This window comes from Marmota flaviventris, chromosome X (assembly GCF_047511675.1).
Source record: "Marmota flaviventris isolate mMarFla1 chromosome X, mMarFla1.hap1, whole genome shotgun sequence".
NCBI lineage: Eukaryota > Metazoa > Chordata > Mammalia > Rodentia > Sciuridae > Marmota > Marmota flaviventris.
In genome coordinates, this window is record NC_092518.1 from 69,500,815 (window position 1) to 69,519,473 (window position 18,659).

General features: G+C 33.9%; 1 protein-coding gene across 1 annotated transcript in view; it reads left to right on the plus strand.

The window, feature by feature from the left end:
• Window positions 1-18,659, plus strand: part of LOC114091206 (uncharacterized) — a 502,987-nt gene that overhangs the window by 127,785 nt on the left and 356,543 nt on the right. Inside the window, exon 2 of the mRNA XM_071606073.1 lies at window positions 12,986-13,149. Coding sequence (XP_071462174.1) covers window positions 12,986-13,149 — 164 coding nt within the window. The remainder of the gene's footprint in view (window positions 1-12,985; window positions 13,150-18,659) is intronic.

Genomic DNA, 18,659 nt, shown 5'->3' on the forward strand with positions numbered 1-18,659 from the left:
GTGCACATCTTTTTTTTGAGTAATGATTCTGTAAATTTCATTCACACACTTACACATGCACCATTTATTGCCATTATTTTTTTGTAAGCTAAAGAACTAGCAATGAACTATGACATATATTTTTCCTTAAACCGCAATATTTAATTGATCATTAAGTTCTCTCTACTTTTCTTCCTTGAAACTACTCTCTCTTTCTGTGTCATCAAGTTCAAGCCAACATATCCTTTTGGGACATTTAATATATCCTTCCACTGTTCCACTTGCATTCACCTTACCAACTACTATTTATTTATTTATTTATTAGTTATAATCAATTATACATGACACTAGAAAGCTCTTTGATTTATTGCACACAAAAGGAACAGAATATTTTACTCATGCATGAAGTAGAGTCACATCATTCCTGTAATCATACAGGTACCGAGAATAATGATGTCCATCTCATTCCACTGTCTTTCCTATGCTTTTGTGCCCTTCCACTCCCCTTTGTCCTATCCAAAGTTCCTTTACTTATCCCATGTCCTCCCCCTTATGGATTAGCGTCCAGTTATCAGAGAAAACATTTGGCCCCTGTTTTTTTTAAGATTGGCTTATTTCACTTATATGATATTCTCCAACTCATCCATTTACCTGCAAATGCCATAAATTTATTCTCTTTTAATGCTGGGCAATATTCCATTGTGTATAGTACTACAGTTTTTTTTATCCATTCATCTATTGAAGGGCATCTAGGTGGCTTCCACAGTTTAGCAGTTGTGATTTGTGCTGCTATAAACATTGAAGTGGATGCATTACTGTAGTATATTGTTTCTAAGTCTTTAGGGTGTAGACCAAGGAGTGGCATAACTGAGTCAAATGGTGGTTCCATTCCAAGTTTTCCAAGGAATCTCCATACTGCTTTCCAGATTGGTTGCATCAATTTGCAACCCCACAAGCAATGCATAAGTATGCCTTTTCCCCCACATCTTCATCAACACTTATTGTTGTCTGTGTTCTTGATAAATGTCATTCTGATTGGCATGAGATGAAATCTTAGTTTTGATTTGCATTTCTCTAATTACTAGAGATCTTCACCAGTTTTTTTCATATATTTTTTGATTGATTGTATATCTTTTTCTGTGAAGTATCTGTTCCACTCCTTAGCCCATTTATTGATTATTGTTGTTGTTTTTTTTGTGTGTGTGTGTTAAGTTTTTTGAGTTCTTTATATATCCTGGAGATTAGTGCTCTATCTGACACGCGTATGTCAAAAATTTGCTCCCAAAGAATGGGAGGAATAGATGAATTCTAGATAGAGCAGAGGGGTGGGAGGGAAAGGGAGGGGGCAGGGGATTAGCAAGGATGGTGGTATGTGATAGACATCATTATTCAAAGTAGATGTTTGAAGACACGATTGGTGTCAACATACTTTATATACAACCAGAGATATGAAAATTGTGCTATATAAATGTAATAAGAATTGTAATGCATTCTGCTGTCATTTATTTGTAAAAAAAACAATAAAAAATAAACATGACATGAATAAATAAATAAATATGACTTTGCATTTAAAAAATATTGCTTCAAAAATTTAGGCTCTCTCTTTACCTCGCTGATTGTTTCTTTTGATGAAAAGAAGCTTTTAGTTTGAATCCATCCCATTTATTGATTTTTGATTTTATTTCTTTCACTTTAGGAGTCTTCTTAATAAAGTTGGGGCCTAATCTGACATGATGAAGATTTGGGTCTACTTTTTTTTTTTTTTCCTATTAGGCGTAGGGTCTCTGGTCTAGTTCCTAGGTCCTTGATTCACTTTGAGTTGAGTTTTGTGCATGGTGAGAGAGAGGGTTTTAGATTCATTTTGCTGCATTTGATTTCCAGTTTTCTCAACACCATTTGTTAAAGAGGCTATCTTTCCTCCACTGTATGTTTTCAGTGCCTTTGTCTAGTACATGATAACGATATTTATGTGGGTTCATCTCTGTGTCTTCTATTCTGTACGATTAGTTTACATTTCTATTTTGGTGCCAATACCAATAGATTTCAGCCCTAATTTTAATTATTTCCTGTCTTCTACTTCTTTGGGTGTTGGTTTGTTCCTCTTTTTCTAGGGTTTTGAGATGCAATGTCAGGTCATTTATTTGTTGACTTTTTCTTCTTTTAATGAATGAGCTTAATGAAATGAACTTTCCTCTTAGTACTGCCTTCATAGTGTCCCAGAGATTTTGATATGTTATTTCAGAGTTCTCATTTACCTCTAATATTTTTTTAATCTCCTCCCTGATATATTTTGTTATCCATGCATCATTCAGTAGTATATAAATAGCATATTATTTAGTCTCCAGGTGTTGGAGTATCTTCTATTTTTTATTTTATCATTGATTTCTAATTTCATTCCATTATGGTCAGGTAGAGTACAGGGTAATATCTCTATTTTTTTGTATTTGCTAAGACTTGCTTTGTGGCATAACATATGGTCTATTTTGGAGAATGATCCATGTGCTATGAGAAAAAAATATATTCACTCATGGATGGATGTCGTATTCTATATATGTTTGTTATGTCTAAATTATAAAGTGTATTATTGAGTTCCATAGTTTCTTTGTTTGTTTATTTTATATTTGGAAGATCTATCCAGTGGTGAGAGAGGTGTGTTAAAGTCATCCAGTATTATTGTGTTATGGCCTATTTGATTTTTGAAGTTGAGAAGGGTTTGTTTTCTATACATAGATACCCCATTGTTTGGGGCATAGATATTTATGATTATTATGTCTTGTTGATGCATAGTTCCCTTAAATAGTATGAAATGACATTCCTTATCCCTTTTCACTAACTATAGTTTGAATTTCCCTTTGTCTGATATGAGGATAGAAACGCCTGCTTGTTTATGTGGTCCATGTGAGTGATACATTTTTCCCCATCCTTTTACTTTCCATAGGTTGATGTCTTTTCCTGTGAGATGAGTCTCTTGAAGTCAGCATATTACTGGATCTTTTTTCAAAATCCAATCTACCAGTCTATGTCTTTAATTGATGAGTTTAGGCTATTGAAAATCAGTTATTATTGAGACACGGTTTGTGTTCCTGGTCATTTTGGTTTATTTTTGGTTTTAAGCTTTACTTGGTTTCTCCTTTGACTGGCTTCTCCTTTGATTGGCATTTTCTTTAGGTCTTCCCTTTGCAGGTTTTCATTGCTATTTTTCATTTCCTCCTCATGTACTATTTTGCCAAGAATGTTCTGTAGTGCATGCTTTCTTACTGTAAGTTCTTTTAACTTTTGTTTATCATGGAAGGTTTTTATTTTGTCATCAAATTTGAAGCTTAATCTTGCTGGATATAAGATTCTTGGTTGACACCCATTTTCTTTCAGAGCTTGGTATATGTTATTCCAGGATCTCCTTGCTTTGACAGTCTCTGATGAAAAATATGCTGAGATCCGAATTGGTGTTCTCCTATATGTAATCTTATTTCTCTCTCTTTTGGACTTTAAAATTCTATCCTTATTCTGTATGCTGGGCATTTTAAATATAATGTGTCTTGTTGTAGATATTTTGTAATTTCATAAATTTGGTGTCCTGTAAGCCTCTTGTATTTTATTTTCCAATTCGTTCTTCATGTTTGGGAATTTTTCTGATATTATTTCATTGAAGAGATTGTGCATTCCTTTGGTTTGAATCTCTATGACTTCCTCTATCCTGATAAATTTTACATTTGGTCTTTTGATGTTATCCAATAATTCTTGGATATTCTGTTCATGGTTTCTTACCATCTTCACTGTATGGTCAACTTTGTTTTCAAGATTGTATATTTTGTTTTCATTGTCTGAGGTTCTGTCTTCCAAATGATCTACTCTGCTGGTGATGCTTTCTATTAAGTTTTTTACTTGGTTTGTTGTTTCCTTCATTTCAAGGATTTCTGTTTAGTTTTTCTTCAAAATCTCTCTTTCTTGAATTAATCTTTTGCTACCTGTATCTGCTCTCTTACCTCTTTGTTGGAGTGATTAATAATTGCCTGTATATGCTCTCCTACCTCATTGGAGTGATCAGTTTTGGCCTGTATTTGCTCACTTATGTCATTTTTTAATTCACAGGTCATTTTAATTAAGTACATTCAGAACTCCTTCTCTGTCATTTCATCGACTGCACTGTGAATGGGTTCTATTGTTATAGTATCTTGGTTTGATTGGGACATTTTCCTCCCTTGTTATTTTCATGTTGTCTATGTGTCTTCCTCTATTGCAGTGCAGATATGAGGTATTGCACGTTCTACCCTGTAATCTCGTAGTGTCCCTGCAGGTTATGAATACCTCAATATTAAGGGGGAGATCAATGTTTACACCACCCACTGCAGCTAATATGCAGCCATAAATCAATTAGCTTTTATTTAGACATGGTTTTGCCACAGAAATGACAAGTACTGTTATCTTGTTCCATACAGCCAGTAGCTTTATATAAGGATTTATGGTTTCTAATGGTGGACAGAGGAGGGGGATGGGCTGTGAAGTTTATAAGGTAGGATGTGAGAATATAGAGGTATTAGGTTATAGGACTAGTGAAAGGGTAATCAAAAGAAGTTGGCTGTTAGCAGGAGAGAAATGAGAGAGAGAGGCAACCTCATGCAAGGCTCCCTGTTGCCTTGCAACAGGATGGTGTTTGTTAACACCCTTAGTAGAGATACCTCTGGTTCAATTGGGCCCACAGGGGATCTTGGTGACGGTTTTTCAGGTTCTGGTTATTTTCCCTAGATGGAAGCAGCCATGTTCCTCATTGATGGCAGCAGAAGTGTCAAGCCCGTTTGTATCTTGATGTTGGGCTTCTAGACCGCAGTCAGTATCACAAGGTGGAAGCTGCCCCAACTAAAGATGGCAGTGGCAGCAGCAGAGGTAACCCAAAATGGTAGTGGAGGTGTCCCAAGATGGAGGCAACCACTTTCATAGATGAGGCTGGAAGGATGGGCTGAATGATGGAATTGGATGGCCTATTTGGTGATGCTGCAGAGTGGTGTGTGTGGCTACAATGGGTGGCATTCTTCTTCACACAGACATGGTGTTCTGGGTTATGCAGTGGGATGGGTCTCTGTAGGGTGATGGGGCCACGCAGTGGAACGGCCTCTCCATTGTTGTGGGCTAGGTGGTGTGAAGTGCCTCCCTGGCAGGGCAGGCCCTGTGGTCTGTATTTGCATTTTACACTGCTCTTTGTTAAGATTTAGTGTTCATCTTGGGCTGGCCATATACTATCCACATAACTAAATAACTGATACAGTATGCCCCTTTTAAAGATGTAGGGTTCAATACTTAACTTGATTTTGAAGAGCAATCTGCCAAATAGAGAATACTTGAACCTCATTCATTTTAGAAGAAATTCTAATATTTCCCAAAAAAGCAAAATCACATTAAAAAATCTTCAAGAACCAGAAGTAAATATTTTATAGATTTGTAGGTACTCCAAGTGTGATAGTTAAGTCTTTCATATTCTTATTTTGGTCTGTGCAATATACTTAAATTTAGTGCATTAACTCAATAAGCAGGTAGTTATTAATCAAAATTTGGGTACAATTTTAGGTGCTATCAGGAATACTATAAAACATAGATCACAGTCCTCAGTCACAGTGCATCTGAGCTGTATAGATAAAGCATGCAGAGATAAAAATTAAACTAATATATACCAGCTAAAGGATATATATGATGAATATTAATTGCAACATCAGGAACAAGATCACTGTAACCTATAAGGAAGCTTTGTGTTAAAAGATTCCTCCTCTGGGAAGCACATTAGAAATGTGGCTTTCCACTGACCAATTTTGGGTGCCTTGTGAGTACTGTTTGGAGAAACTACTGGGCCTTTAGGTGAAGAAAAAGAGCACACTTCCTCCAGAGGGAATGCTGCTCCACATCAGGCTCATCTATTGGCAGAGTAGAATTAATTATCAGTCCCTATGCGCTACTTCACTGGAGTACCTTGTTCCAATATATGGCATTCAATATTACCATATTTTGTGAATTTTTACTTCTGGTGGGATTTGGAATGTAAAAATGTTTAGAATAATGTAACAAAACTGTTCACTTCATTTTCTATGTTTATCATCATCACTGAAGCATCAATGTGGAAAGTGAAACAATTTGAAACAAAACGAAAAATGTAAAAAATATTACTTGGCTACTTGGTTAACAAAATGATATAAACTGTTGGCTAAAATGGTTTTAGAATGCAATCTGTGTCTATGTATTAGAGTCAAGAGTAAACAAGTCTGGGCATGGTGGTGTACACCTATAACACCAGCAGCTCTGGAGGCTGAGGCTGGAGGATCACAAGTTCAAAGCCAGCCTAAGCAAAAGTGAGGTGCTAAGCAACTCACTGTCTCTAAATAAAATACAAAATAGAGCTGGGGATGTGGCTTAGTGGTCCAGTGCCCCTGAGTTCAATCCCTAGTACCCCTCCCCCACAAAAAAGTAAATCAAATCTTTTAAGTTGATCTAAAGTAAAGAAATTTTATTATATTGTACTTTAGAAAAGAGGGTTTTTTTCCCTATTTTCTCAAGAATGCCTTTAGAAGTATAGTTTAAGAAGTGTATATAAATTTTTAAGATTGAATTTTAGATGCTGAAAACTATAATCTCACCTTCTTTATGGGAGTATATAAACTTTACAAAATAGAAATTGACTATAAAATTATTAGCATTTATGATATTGAAGCTAGGATAATGGATTTCCTATCTAGGAGCAGTACTTTGTGGCCTGGTCAGACAGTATTGAGAGACTGTCACATTGTTTTGAGAATATCCTGATAGACATCTCAGTTCTTTCTATTGTACTTCAGGCAAATACAGTGGGCAGTTTTCTTGCAAAATTCCTGGATTCCACAGTGACAGCTGAATTGAACAGAAATCATTGCTATAAGTGGCTCATGGCAAAATAAGTGTGTAGTGGCAATTTTATTGTGTCAGGTTGAGACCAATGAAACTCACCTGGTTTAATACACAAAGTTCTATTTCAATATTCAATAATATTCTGAAAGTACCATCATAATTCAGTTTAGGTAAGGACTACCTATTTCCTATCTTGTTAGAGTCTAGTGCTTCTCATAATGGCTTGAGTTTTTCTTTTCTTTTTTTCTGGAAGAAACAAAAATATGTGTGAAAGTTATATCTCCTTGTATTAATTAGGCATCATATGGTTTCCCTAAGGTTATGGTATAGTGTCTCAATCAAATACAAGGTTAGAGAAATATACTGTTATACATATTTAGTTTGATCTGGGACTTGATGGCTTCTGTTACCCTGTTCTTACTATTAGAATTTTAGTAGACATGCTAGCATTCCTGAAATAGTTCTATATTGCTTCATAGTCTTTTGCTTGTCCCTGCATGCCTCTCCAGTCATTAATACAGAACTAAACTCAATATATAGGTACTGAATCCACTTATGCTAATTGATTTATTAATACTACAATACTCATTGACTATTTGTTCCTATAAAAATTAACTTTAGTTCAAATTTTCCATGTAAATATTCATGAACTTAACCAATGTATCTCAAGGGGGGAGTTACGAATGGGAGTGTGAGCAAAGATGTAGGGGCATAGTTCTTCCTTTTGAAGGATTGTTCCATATAGTGCAGGATGTTGAGTACGCCTCGTTCCTGACCATTAAATACCTGTATTGCTCTCCATTTATTATGATTAACCAAAGAAGGATATCCCTGCACATCTCATATTACACAGAGGAAAGTGGGGGCTGCCTTTGTCAAGATCCTTTGCATCAGTGACTCAGCATAAACTTGCACTTGACTTCCAAATATTGGATTATTTATGTGTTCTGAAACTTATTTTAGGGGCCAAAAGTAATGCAAATATGAATTTATTCATACTCCAATTTCCACTACTTGTAAGAGTAGTGCAGAAATAAGGCATTCGTGAATAAGTACAACATAAAACATGTAGAAGAAGTGGAAAGAGTGAGAAATGCACAGAAGAAAGTGAGATTGATGTTTGAAGGAGCGGTAGGAAGTTCACATATTAAAGATGGGGGAAAATTTGAGGAGTATAGAAAGAATTAACAAAGAAATAGACATAGGAGAGTCCAGAACATTTTTGGGATATATATATATATATATATATATATATATATATATATATATATATATGCAGAAAATTTCTGAATGGGAGTAATTATAATTGGAACCAGTTTATGAAAAAACCTTAAGATCTAATAAAAGTTTAAGGTTTTGCTTTGTAGAAACTAGAGAGTAATGGAAGGCAGTTTAGAAACTGAATTAAATGAATCAGAACACTGAATTAATTCTTAAGAAATATTGTGATAAGATAGATATGTTGATAATGAAAACACATTTAACTGGTACAATAATTAACATAAAGATAAGTACTTTGCTGCATATACAGCTGTAAAGCCTGCCAATAACCAGTTACATTTGTGTGTTAAAATAAGTAGATTTTCTTAAAATCTAGTATAGCAAATAGTATTTAAGTGTGTGTCCTTACTTGGCTAGTGGCTGTAGACTGTCTAGAGCAGTTACATCAAAAAGAATTCTGTGGTTGAATCCAAGCTTAAAAAGTGAATGTTATGACCAATTAATTATATCTGACACAAGAAAAAGGTGGAAGATTAGAAAGAATGATGTCATGTATCTGCCATTCTTACTACAGAGCAAATGTTTAAACTGAACTAGAAACTAAAAGACAGCTAGCAGAAGCTGAACAGCATTTGAGATGAATGCTAAAGTCGCTAGAAAAGGTTATACAAAATTCATTCATGTTAAGTATGAAATGATATATTGGTACTACAGACTTTTCAATAATATCTGTAAACACAGGTTATGATTCATTGCCAAGTTGTGTCTTCTAAAAAAAGAGCATGTCGTACATAGGAAATATGAATTTTCAGGGATTTCAGAGTCTGATAAAAGAAAGATAAGACTTTATAAACACAACTGACTTCTTTGTTGATTTATTTAACTTCTTGTTAATAGCAAGATGAGGTTCAAATTAATTTACTATATTTAATGATTTAATTCTATCATTGATTAGAGATCCATTTTATTTACATTCCATCAACTTCAGAGTTTATTGAATGAATTTCTAATATAACTGGATTCTGAGTCAGGTACAGTGGTGCTTGCCTGTAATCCCAGTAGCTCAGGAGGCTGAGGAAGGAGAATTATTAGTTCAAAGCTAGCCTCACCAAAAGCAAGACTAAGCAAATCAGTGAGATCCTGTCTCTAAACAAAGTACAAAATAGGACTGAGGGTGTGACTCAATGGCCAAGTGCCTCTGAGTTGAACTTGGGTACCAAAAAACCAAAAAAACCAAAGAAACAAAAACTAGATTCTGAAGTGTTGTTTATATACTATAAAAACTGAAATACCCTAGTGCCGCAGTCCGGCTGCAGCAAAATAATAGGGGGGGGGGGTGACGAGCAACTTGTGTAGATTGATACAGCTAGAGTGGGAGCCGTTTATTGTAGGACAGGAGGGGTATATATACATTCCACACAGCTTATCTTAATTAACATAAACTAGATACAGCAGTCAACCAATAAGGAATCTCCACACTTAAATGCGCTCTGGCGTTACTTCACAAACCACTCCCTCTGGCAAAATGCCAGGCGCCATCTTGACTTGTTTACAGACCTTAACACCCTAGTCTATATCTTAAGGAAAGAAAAAAATAAAAGAAGTTGAAATTTGTGTAATCATGTCTAATCCCTGAAGTTCATGCCAATTTGGTTAAGGGTGTTTTTTTGGGGCGGGGTATATGGGTTGAAATTTTTTGTTTGTTCTAGTTTTTGTCTGTAAATGCTGACACATACAGAAAATATCATTATTCTGGCACTCTTGTCACATTGCATTTTAAATATATTAGGCATATCTTAACTAGTTACTAAATACAAACACAAAATAACTTTTTTGGGAGTCAGGAACAGCTCTGTGATCTCAGGGGTCAGCTCACGCACTGGAGGGCAAGAGGAGCAAGGGAGGCAAGAGGCAAGAGAGCAAGTACACCTGAAACCTCCCTATTTATTTGGAAGAAGACATTTGATAGAATATTCCACCCAAATAAGGCAAGGGGTAGGATTTCGAAGGGTGGAGTCTTGCTTGGTGATGTCTTGTGATCAGCAGATTGATTGACATCTTGGCAAGTCACACCCATTTCAGGTGCTATGAGGGATCACAGGCAGAGTGAGAGGAAAGGCACTTTTGCCTTGCACAGCCCAATCAGCTCACAATGCCAGACCAATCCCCTCAAAAGCTCAAATGCAAATGGGACTTACTCAAACTAAAAAGTTTTTTCTCAGCAAAAGAAACAATAAGAGAGGTAAATAGGGAGCCTACACCCTGGGAACAAATCTTTACTCCTCACACTTCAGATAGAGCCCTAATATCCAGAGTATACAAAGAACTCAAAAAATTAGACAATAAGAAAACAAACAACCCAATCAACAAATGGGCCAAGGACCTGAACAGACACTTCTCAGAGGAGGACATACAGTCAATCAACAAGTACATGAAAAAATGCTCAACATCTCTAGCTGTCAGAGAAATGCAAATCAAAACCACCCTAAGATACCATCTCACTCCAGTAAGATTGGCAGCCATTAGGAAGTCAAACAACAACAAGTGCTGGAGAGGATGTGGGGAAAAGGGTACACTTGTACATTGCTGGTGGGACTGCAGATTGGTGCAGCCAATTTGGAAAGCAGTATGGAGATTTCTTGGAAAGCTGGGAATGGAGCCACCATTTGACCCAGCTATTCCCCTTCTTGGTCTATTCCCTAAAGACCTAAAAAGAGCATGCTACAGGGACACTGCTACATCGATGTTCATAGCAGCACAGTTCACAATAGCAAGACTGTGGAACCAACCTAGATGCCCTTCAATAGACGAATGGATAAAAAAAATGTGGCATTTATACACAATGGAGTATTACTCTGCATTAAAAAATGACAAAATCATAGAATTTACAGGGAAATGGATGGCATTAGAGCAGATTATGCTAAGTGAAGCTAGCCAATCCCTAAAAAACAAATGCCAAATGTCTTCTTTGATATAAGGAGAGTAACTAAGAACAGTGTAGGGACGAAGAACAGGAGAAGAAGATTAACATTTAACAGGGATGAGAGGTGGGAGGGAAAGGGAGAGAGAAGGAAAATTGCATGGTAATGGAAGGAGACCCTCAGGGTTATACAGTGGAGGAGGTAGAGAGAGAGGAGGGGAGGGGAAGGGAGAGGTGGGGAGGGGGGAGGGTGGAGGATGGGAAAGGCAGTGGAGCACAACAGACACTAGTATGGCAATTTGTAAATCAATGGATGTGTAACTGATGTGATTCTGCAATCTGTGTATGGGGTGAAGGTGGGAGTTCATAACCCACTTGAATCAAAGTGTGGAATATGATATGTGAAGAAATTTGTAATGTTTTGAACAACCCACAATAAAAAATTAAAAAAAAAAAAAAACTCAAATGCACATAGCTCACACACACAGCCCATGGATGGCTCACAACATATACATTCATGCACATGATACTTAAAATAAAGACTGTTGCTTATACTTGTAAATAGATATTTTTGATAGCAAGTTCTTGGGGAAATGTGACTTGGGATAGCAATGGAAATGCCACATAGAGATGGGTGTGTATACCATATAAATCATTTTGAAAATCACAGAAATTAAGATTGATAGTTCATAATATTCATTCATAGTAGTAATTTGACCATTGCCACTCTTTCTTTGAGAAAGTATATCAAAGTACAGATAGTTTTTAAATCTTGCCATATACTAAGAATGATATTTTTGTTTTAAATTGATTTTCTCACTTTGAAGTTGTATATAACCATGGAATTTTAATCAGTTACAGTTATGAAATAAATACATTTATTTATTTCCAATAGAATGATTTCTGTTTTTATAGGTTTATGGCACTTACACTTGAATCTTTGATTAGTTATTATATTTGAAATTTATTCACTTAACGAGGGAGTTTTGCTTTCCTTTACTCTTTTCTTTATTTTGTTTATTTTTATGTGGTGCTGAGGATCGAACCCAGTGCCTCACACATGCTAGGCAAGCACTCTACCACTGAGCCACAACCCCAACCCCTCCTTTACTCTTTTCTTAAATATTTTTACTGTCTCTCAATGACCTTTTAAAAATATTTTTATTACACATAACATTCATGCATGTATAATATGTAAATTAAAAATAGTAAGAAGATACAAGTAGCAATTTTGGGGTTTAAAAATCCTCAATATTCACATACCAAGATTCCACATTTTGTTTTATGAACTGCAGCAAATATTTGCATTATAAAGTAATATACTGTCAATAAGACTGTAAAAATAAATCAAAAATTATGATGTGTATACATTTAATAATTTGGTCTCTGTGAGTGAATTTTGAACTATAGATAGGGAAAATGTAAATTACCTTGACATTATAGGTTACTTTTCCTTTTCTTTAATAAGGTATTTCATTAAAACTTCCTAGAAAAGTATATAATCCAGATAAAGCATGCATTCACTAATTAATAACCTGCAACTGGATTTTTAATTTTTCTGTAGTTGTAGATGGACAGAATGCCTTTATTTTATTTGTTTATTTTTGTGTGGTGCTGAGGATCAAATCCAGTGCCTCACACATGCTAGGCGAGCACTCTGCCACTGAGCTACAACCCCAGCCCTGCAACAGGATTTTGAACAATGTCAATATATATTGTTTTGACCCGTATTTATGTATGTATCAATTTGAGCTATTAAAGAAACAATTAACAAGTCATTCTAATTAACTTATTTCTGGCTACAAGAATGAAAACTTTATTAATCAGATATCTAGTCATTTCTTAAGGGAAGAATGAAGAAACTAAGCACAGTGTTAAATAAAATCCATCATAAATATCCAAGGAGACATTTACCATAACCAAAATTTGATTAAAAAGTAGAATTGTGTAGTTATTTTTACGAAGAATTTTTTTGACATCTCTATATCTTTTCTTTCTCAGGGTTAGATTATAATTTCCTAGTTTATGGAGAAATCTTTGAAAGAGCAGAAATCAATGGGGAGAGGTTACTCAACATCACTCAGCAAAGACTTACTGAACTTGGCATAAATCGGACTGATCACCAGGATATACTATTAAAAGCAGTTGCTAATATTTGTAGAAAGGTAAGTAGAGAGATGCCTTTGTATATTGCTTGTTTTTCTGGTTAACAAAAAATGAGTTCAACTTAAAAATTTGTGCTTCTTTCTGCTACACAGTCTGAATTGTAGTTTTCTACTTTTTCAATTCAAAGATTAGTGTAACTGTATGGTCTCTGATTACTATTTTTACGTCTTCCAGTGAGCCCTTTCCATTCCTGAATTTGAATCTTGGCTCTGTCTCAAGTTGTTGCTGCTTCATTTTGTGACTTGGGGATGATGTGCCTCATCATTTTGGAGGAAACTCAAGAATATTCGGCCTAGTCATTTTTCTGAGAAATAAAAGTCAGCATATCCTAGAGAATTAGTTCATAAATTCCTAAAAAATCAAGAAATAGGACAGCTGTATCTACTATTGATGCTCAAAAAGAAACAAAGAATGAAAAGGGGGTTATCAAGGTATGACACAATATTGAAGACATCTGGATCTTAACCTAGAAATAGAGTTGTCATTTTATATTAAAAACTAATAATAATACTATATATGGTCACACCTAGAACTATTTAACAAAAGTGAAAAACTTGAGGTTTTTCATGATTTAAGAACTGCAATCATATTAATCTACCAATTCAACTAATTTTGAGGATCTTTATTTATATCAGTAATCAAATAATACCATACACCTAGTTATGTCAAAGTTTGATTCCCCACATTTACATTTGACATGATTGAAAACATTTTATTTCTAATAGATATTAAAATTATAATATGTCTTATCCTTTCTGAATGCACTTTATCTATCCTCTCTCTTTGTAAGAATGCCATACTCTTTTTTAAAAAATAAAGACCATATTTATCTTTATCATTTTCCTTCATATTCTATTTACAACAGTGTGAAAATATGTATATTTTAATTGAACCTTGTATTTCATGCAGTTGATAATTCAACTGATATTATTAGCTAGCCAACATCATGAGAATCCTTGCACAGTGCCTGAATGGAATAACTATATGTATAGAGGGTTCAGTTATAACAGGTTACCTAGACTAAGCAGTGTTTTATTTCTCCATGATAAATTTATAGCAAAAATTATGCCTCACATAGTTGTTTCCTATATAGTAAAATGTTCTCTAGGTAGTAAAATGCCATTTTAAAATATTTGATGGTGGGAACATTAATAGTATCAGCTTCTCTCAAGTAAGCAACCATTCTCTAAAATATATTGGTATTGAAATTCAGTAGTTCCTTAGATAATCTAATATACTTATATTTGTGATAATGGTGTCATGTTACCTTTCCCCAGTAGTGTGTTTGTGTTTCAAAGGAGTTCTTTTTGATGAAAGGGAAAAAGTAGTTGTAAAGCAAAAATTGGTTCTTCTGTCAAGTATATTGAAATATACAGGAGCCTGATAATTTTAAAGATCTCTACTTTCTAAATGTTTCATGACTATGTTTATCTTCTCTAGCATTTGTCCCACTTAAACATTTTGAAATATCAGCCTATAAAGATATACATGTCCCCAGAGGTCAAATAGAGATGAGTTTTTATATATCTTCTTGAGCAATAACTGATAGTAAGACTATTTCTGACTCAAATTCTGAAAGTGAGCCAAATACTATATCCTACATTAGCTAGATATGTGGGGCTTCCAGGATGTAACAGTGATACCCCATTAGAAGAAAAATGCTTAAAAGAATATAAACTGGAAAAGAAATAGAAAAAGTGGTCAGGGTGCAATCATTTTTATTAGGGAATTATTTTGTGCTTCCAAGAAGGGTGCAATTTGCCAAATGAGAGGACATCTATCAGCAATTATAGAATATAACTATATTCCTTAGCATATATTTAGTAGACAGTAGTGTATCAGAATTTTACTGTCAAATGGAAAACAGATACATGGAACACATATGTACAAATATTAAATATCTCACAAAAGATAAAGTGAAGAACTACAAGTATGGTAGAGAAGAACTTATGGTACAAACAAATCCATTTTCCAGAATTCTCTGCATCACAATTTTATAAAGCTCAAATGTGGTTTTTGTATTATTAGAGGGTTAGAGATTGGGTTGAAAAATATAATTTTGAGATCTGTTAATATACCAGGTGATAATGAAAGCCATGAGAGAGTACATATGCTTCCTCATGAGGGGAATGCATTGATGGAGAAGTGAAGAATGATTAAGTTCAAGAATTTGAAGTAATATTCTTAGTAATGCCACTGAATTTTTTTTTTATAAAGGAATTACTTTAAAAATAACACCCCAGGGCTGGGGTTGTGTCTCAGCGGTAGAGTGCTTGCCTAGCACTTTCGAGGCCTTGGGTTCGATCCTCAGCACCACATAAAAATAAACAAAATAAAACTATTTTGTCCAACTAAAAAATAAATATTAAAAAATAACACCCCATATAACTATCTACTTTTCATATCAACTTTGAGATATAAGAATGGAACATTAGGAGTGGGTGTTATCATGTCCATTCTATAGATGAAGAAACTAAGAGTCATAAAACTTAATTGTCATGCAATAAACCATGGAACTGGGTCTAGAAATCTGGTCTTTTAGCTAGTATTCTTATGGCCCAATTATAGCAGGAAGCAGAGAAAGGTTAAGGAGGGGTGAAGCACAGAATGGATGAAAAGGGTCAAAGGCTATAAGAGGAGCCAGGAAATAGTAGAGGTTAAGAAAGATATGTATCTGACAACGAAGGCATTGACACCAGGGTCAAATTTAACAGAGAGGAAAAAATTTGTATCATACACATATGGACAGTAAACTTTAAGTCAACATATTTTCCTACATTAAAAAAGGAAGTACATGTAACAGAGACAGATGGGTTAATCACCATATCAAACATACATGTATTACTTGTGTAAGACCTTCTTAAATATATAATTTGCTTTATGGACAATCACAGTTATTGTGCTTGCATAGTTTTAGTCAGCTAAATAAGCATGTTTGCATATTTAAAATCAGGTAGGAACTCAAAATTTAAAATCAGTTAGGAATTGTTAAATTTTAATTCTCACCCATGTTCCTCTTGCCTTGGTTAAGTAGGTAGTATCATGTATTATTAAACACCTCAGTAGGACCTTCAGATCCCTTGCAGAAGATATTTATTTCTGGAAAGATAACAAAGCACTTACTGACAGATAAATAAACAATATATATATATTGTCACTTTTGTTTTTACTATATGGCTCTATGTAATCAGGAAATATTCAAAGAATTTGTCATCAAAACATGAAGTATAAAATATTTTTATTGAACTTCCATTTTTCAGTACTGAATTTTCTCTTGTCTTTGAACTTATTATAAGGAAGAATACCAGACAAGAACAGTATCAAAGGATATCAGATTACTGATGGTATTTTAGCTAGTATTCTTATGGCCCAATGAATGTAGACATGTTTATATGCATTTGGCAGTGTGGCCACAGCAAATTTATTATAATATGCATTAAAGTATGTTCATTGATGTATTAGACCAGTCTATAAATAAAAATTATAATTCATATAATTGAACTAAATTTAAGTTCTCTGAAGAGAAAAACTGACAAGGGTCGAGAAGCTAATACCATTACACGTAGGAATGTAGCTCTGTGACAATAAGAACTTATCTCCTTCAGGGGAATATGGAACTTTTTTTTTTTTTGGAAAGAAAGAAAAGGAATTAATTGACATTGACTCTGTGATATTTCCTCTAAGTATCACAGATGAATCATAATTACTATCAGTGTCATTTATATTAATCTACAAAGATTCACAATTAATCATATATTTTTATAAAAGTAATAATAGAAAAATAATCAGAAAGAATTATTTTCAAAAATTGAAGAATAAAAGGAATGATGAAAAATTTATTTCAAAAATTCCGTATATTAATGAAGATATATGAGTTTTTCTATTATATTTAAACTTAGTTTGTTTCTATGTTCTTTTCTGAATTTGTACTCAAACCTAGCTCATTCTTAAATCTGAAGTAGAGTCCATCACTGTCTAATATAAAACCTTAGATATGACATATATTATAAAAAGTGCAAAAATGCCATAAAGTATGGGATAATAATTTATTTTGTGGATTACCTTATTTTCTCTGAGAAATTAAGACAAAGATAAAACACTTTGTTGCTTTCATTATGCCACTATTGTTTCATGTAATATTTTCTATATTTTGAAGTTTGCAATGGAACATTAGATATTTTAGAAGTTTGTTTTCTTTCATTATTCTTCTTGAGTAGAAGAATGAATACCTATCTTTACTTCCATAGTGGAAAAATTTCATAAAGCACACTAAAAAATTCCTGTGCAGTCAGGCAGCCAAACAGTATTTTCAGATACTGAGGCTATTGTTCCCTCCCTTGACCTTATGAAATGTAGAGATTACCATACAGCTTTTTAAAAAAATATATCCAGTTGCCTCCTAGTCCCATGTTGCTATAACAAATGGTTATAAATTGTAACTATGTTAGAAGAATGGAATGTGATTTAAATGATGACAAAGCAGATGGTTTACTCTTCAACAGTTGGAAGGAATGAATAGTAACTGACTTCTTGGTTTCAAGATTCAACATTTTTAAGTTAATTTACCTGTACTGAATGTCTTTTTGAAGGTTATCCAAGAACAAAATTTAAAAGTCTTTATTTGACAACTCAGGCTTATAAACCTTTCTCGCATGCACAGATTTTTCATTAACATGTCCTTCACTCCTTTTTCTTTCCCAGCACAGTGGAGTTAGATTTCAATAGCTCCCAACAGATTTGATAAAAAAACAAAAACAAACAAAAAAACCTTCTCAGTTAAATTGTTACTGAGTACCCCAGAGCAATATGTCAATGAAAGACAAAATTTGAGTAACCAGCATTATAATGAATGAAATAGATGTTTTAGTGGGAAACAGAAGTAATTAGATATGAAAATAAATGTGTTATAGCATAATAATAAAAGAGATGGTTTTATAATTTGAGATTGCTTATGAATGTAAACTCTATAGAGTCTGCATTCTGTGATACCATAGTTGTGATTTACATAATGTTTTAAAATCTCACCTGTATTGTTTTTCTATTTTCTTTTCGTTATTTGTGTTATCAGTATAGTAAAATTGATCCACATTCATTGCTTGCATACTTAAGCTTTCTCACCCAAACAGAGAAACTTATTTTTCATATCTGTTAATTCTGAAAATTCTAATTATACCATAACATCAGTACTTATTTTCAATTAAAATTCATTTTCATATCTTTATGTTCTTTAGCACTCTAAGAGAGAAAACCCTTAAATAATTATAAAGCCCTGTAATCCAAATAACCCTTTATTTTTGGTCTTTCTTTCACAATCTCATTTTACTAGACCTACTAATAGAAATTAAAGTTAAATATAAAGACTAAATATGTTTAATAGCATAAAATATTGCCTGGCCAACTGTTTGACTAGATATCTGATTCCATAATAGCAGATGGTATGGTTAGCGAAAATTTAGGGAAATTGTGCTACTATCTTACTGCATAATTTATCACTTATACAGCCTTTAAA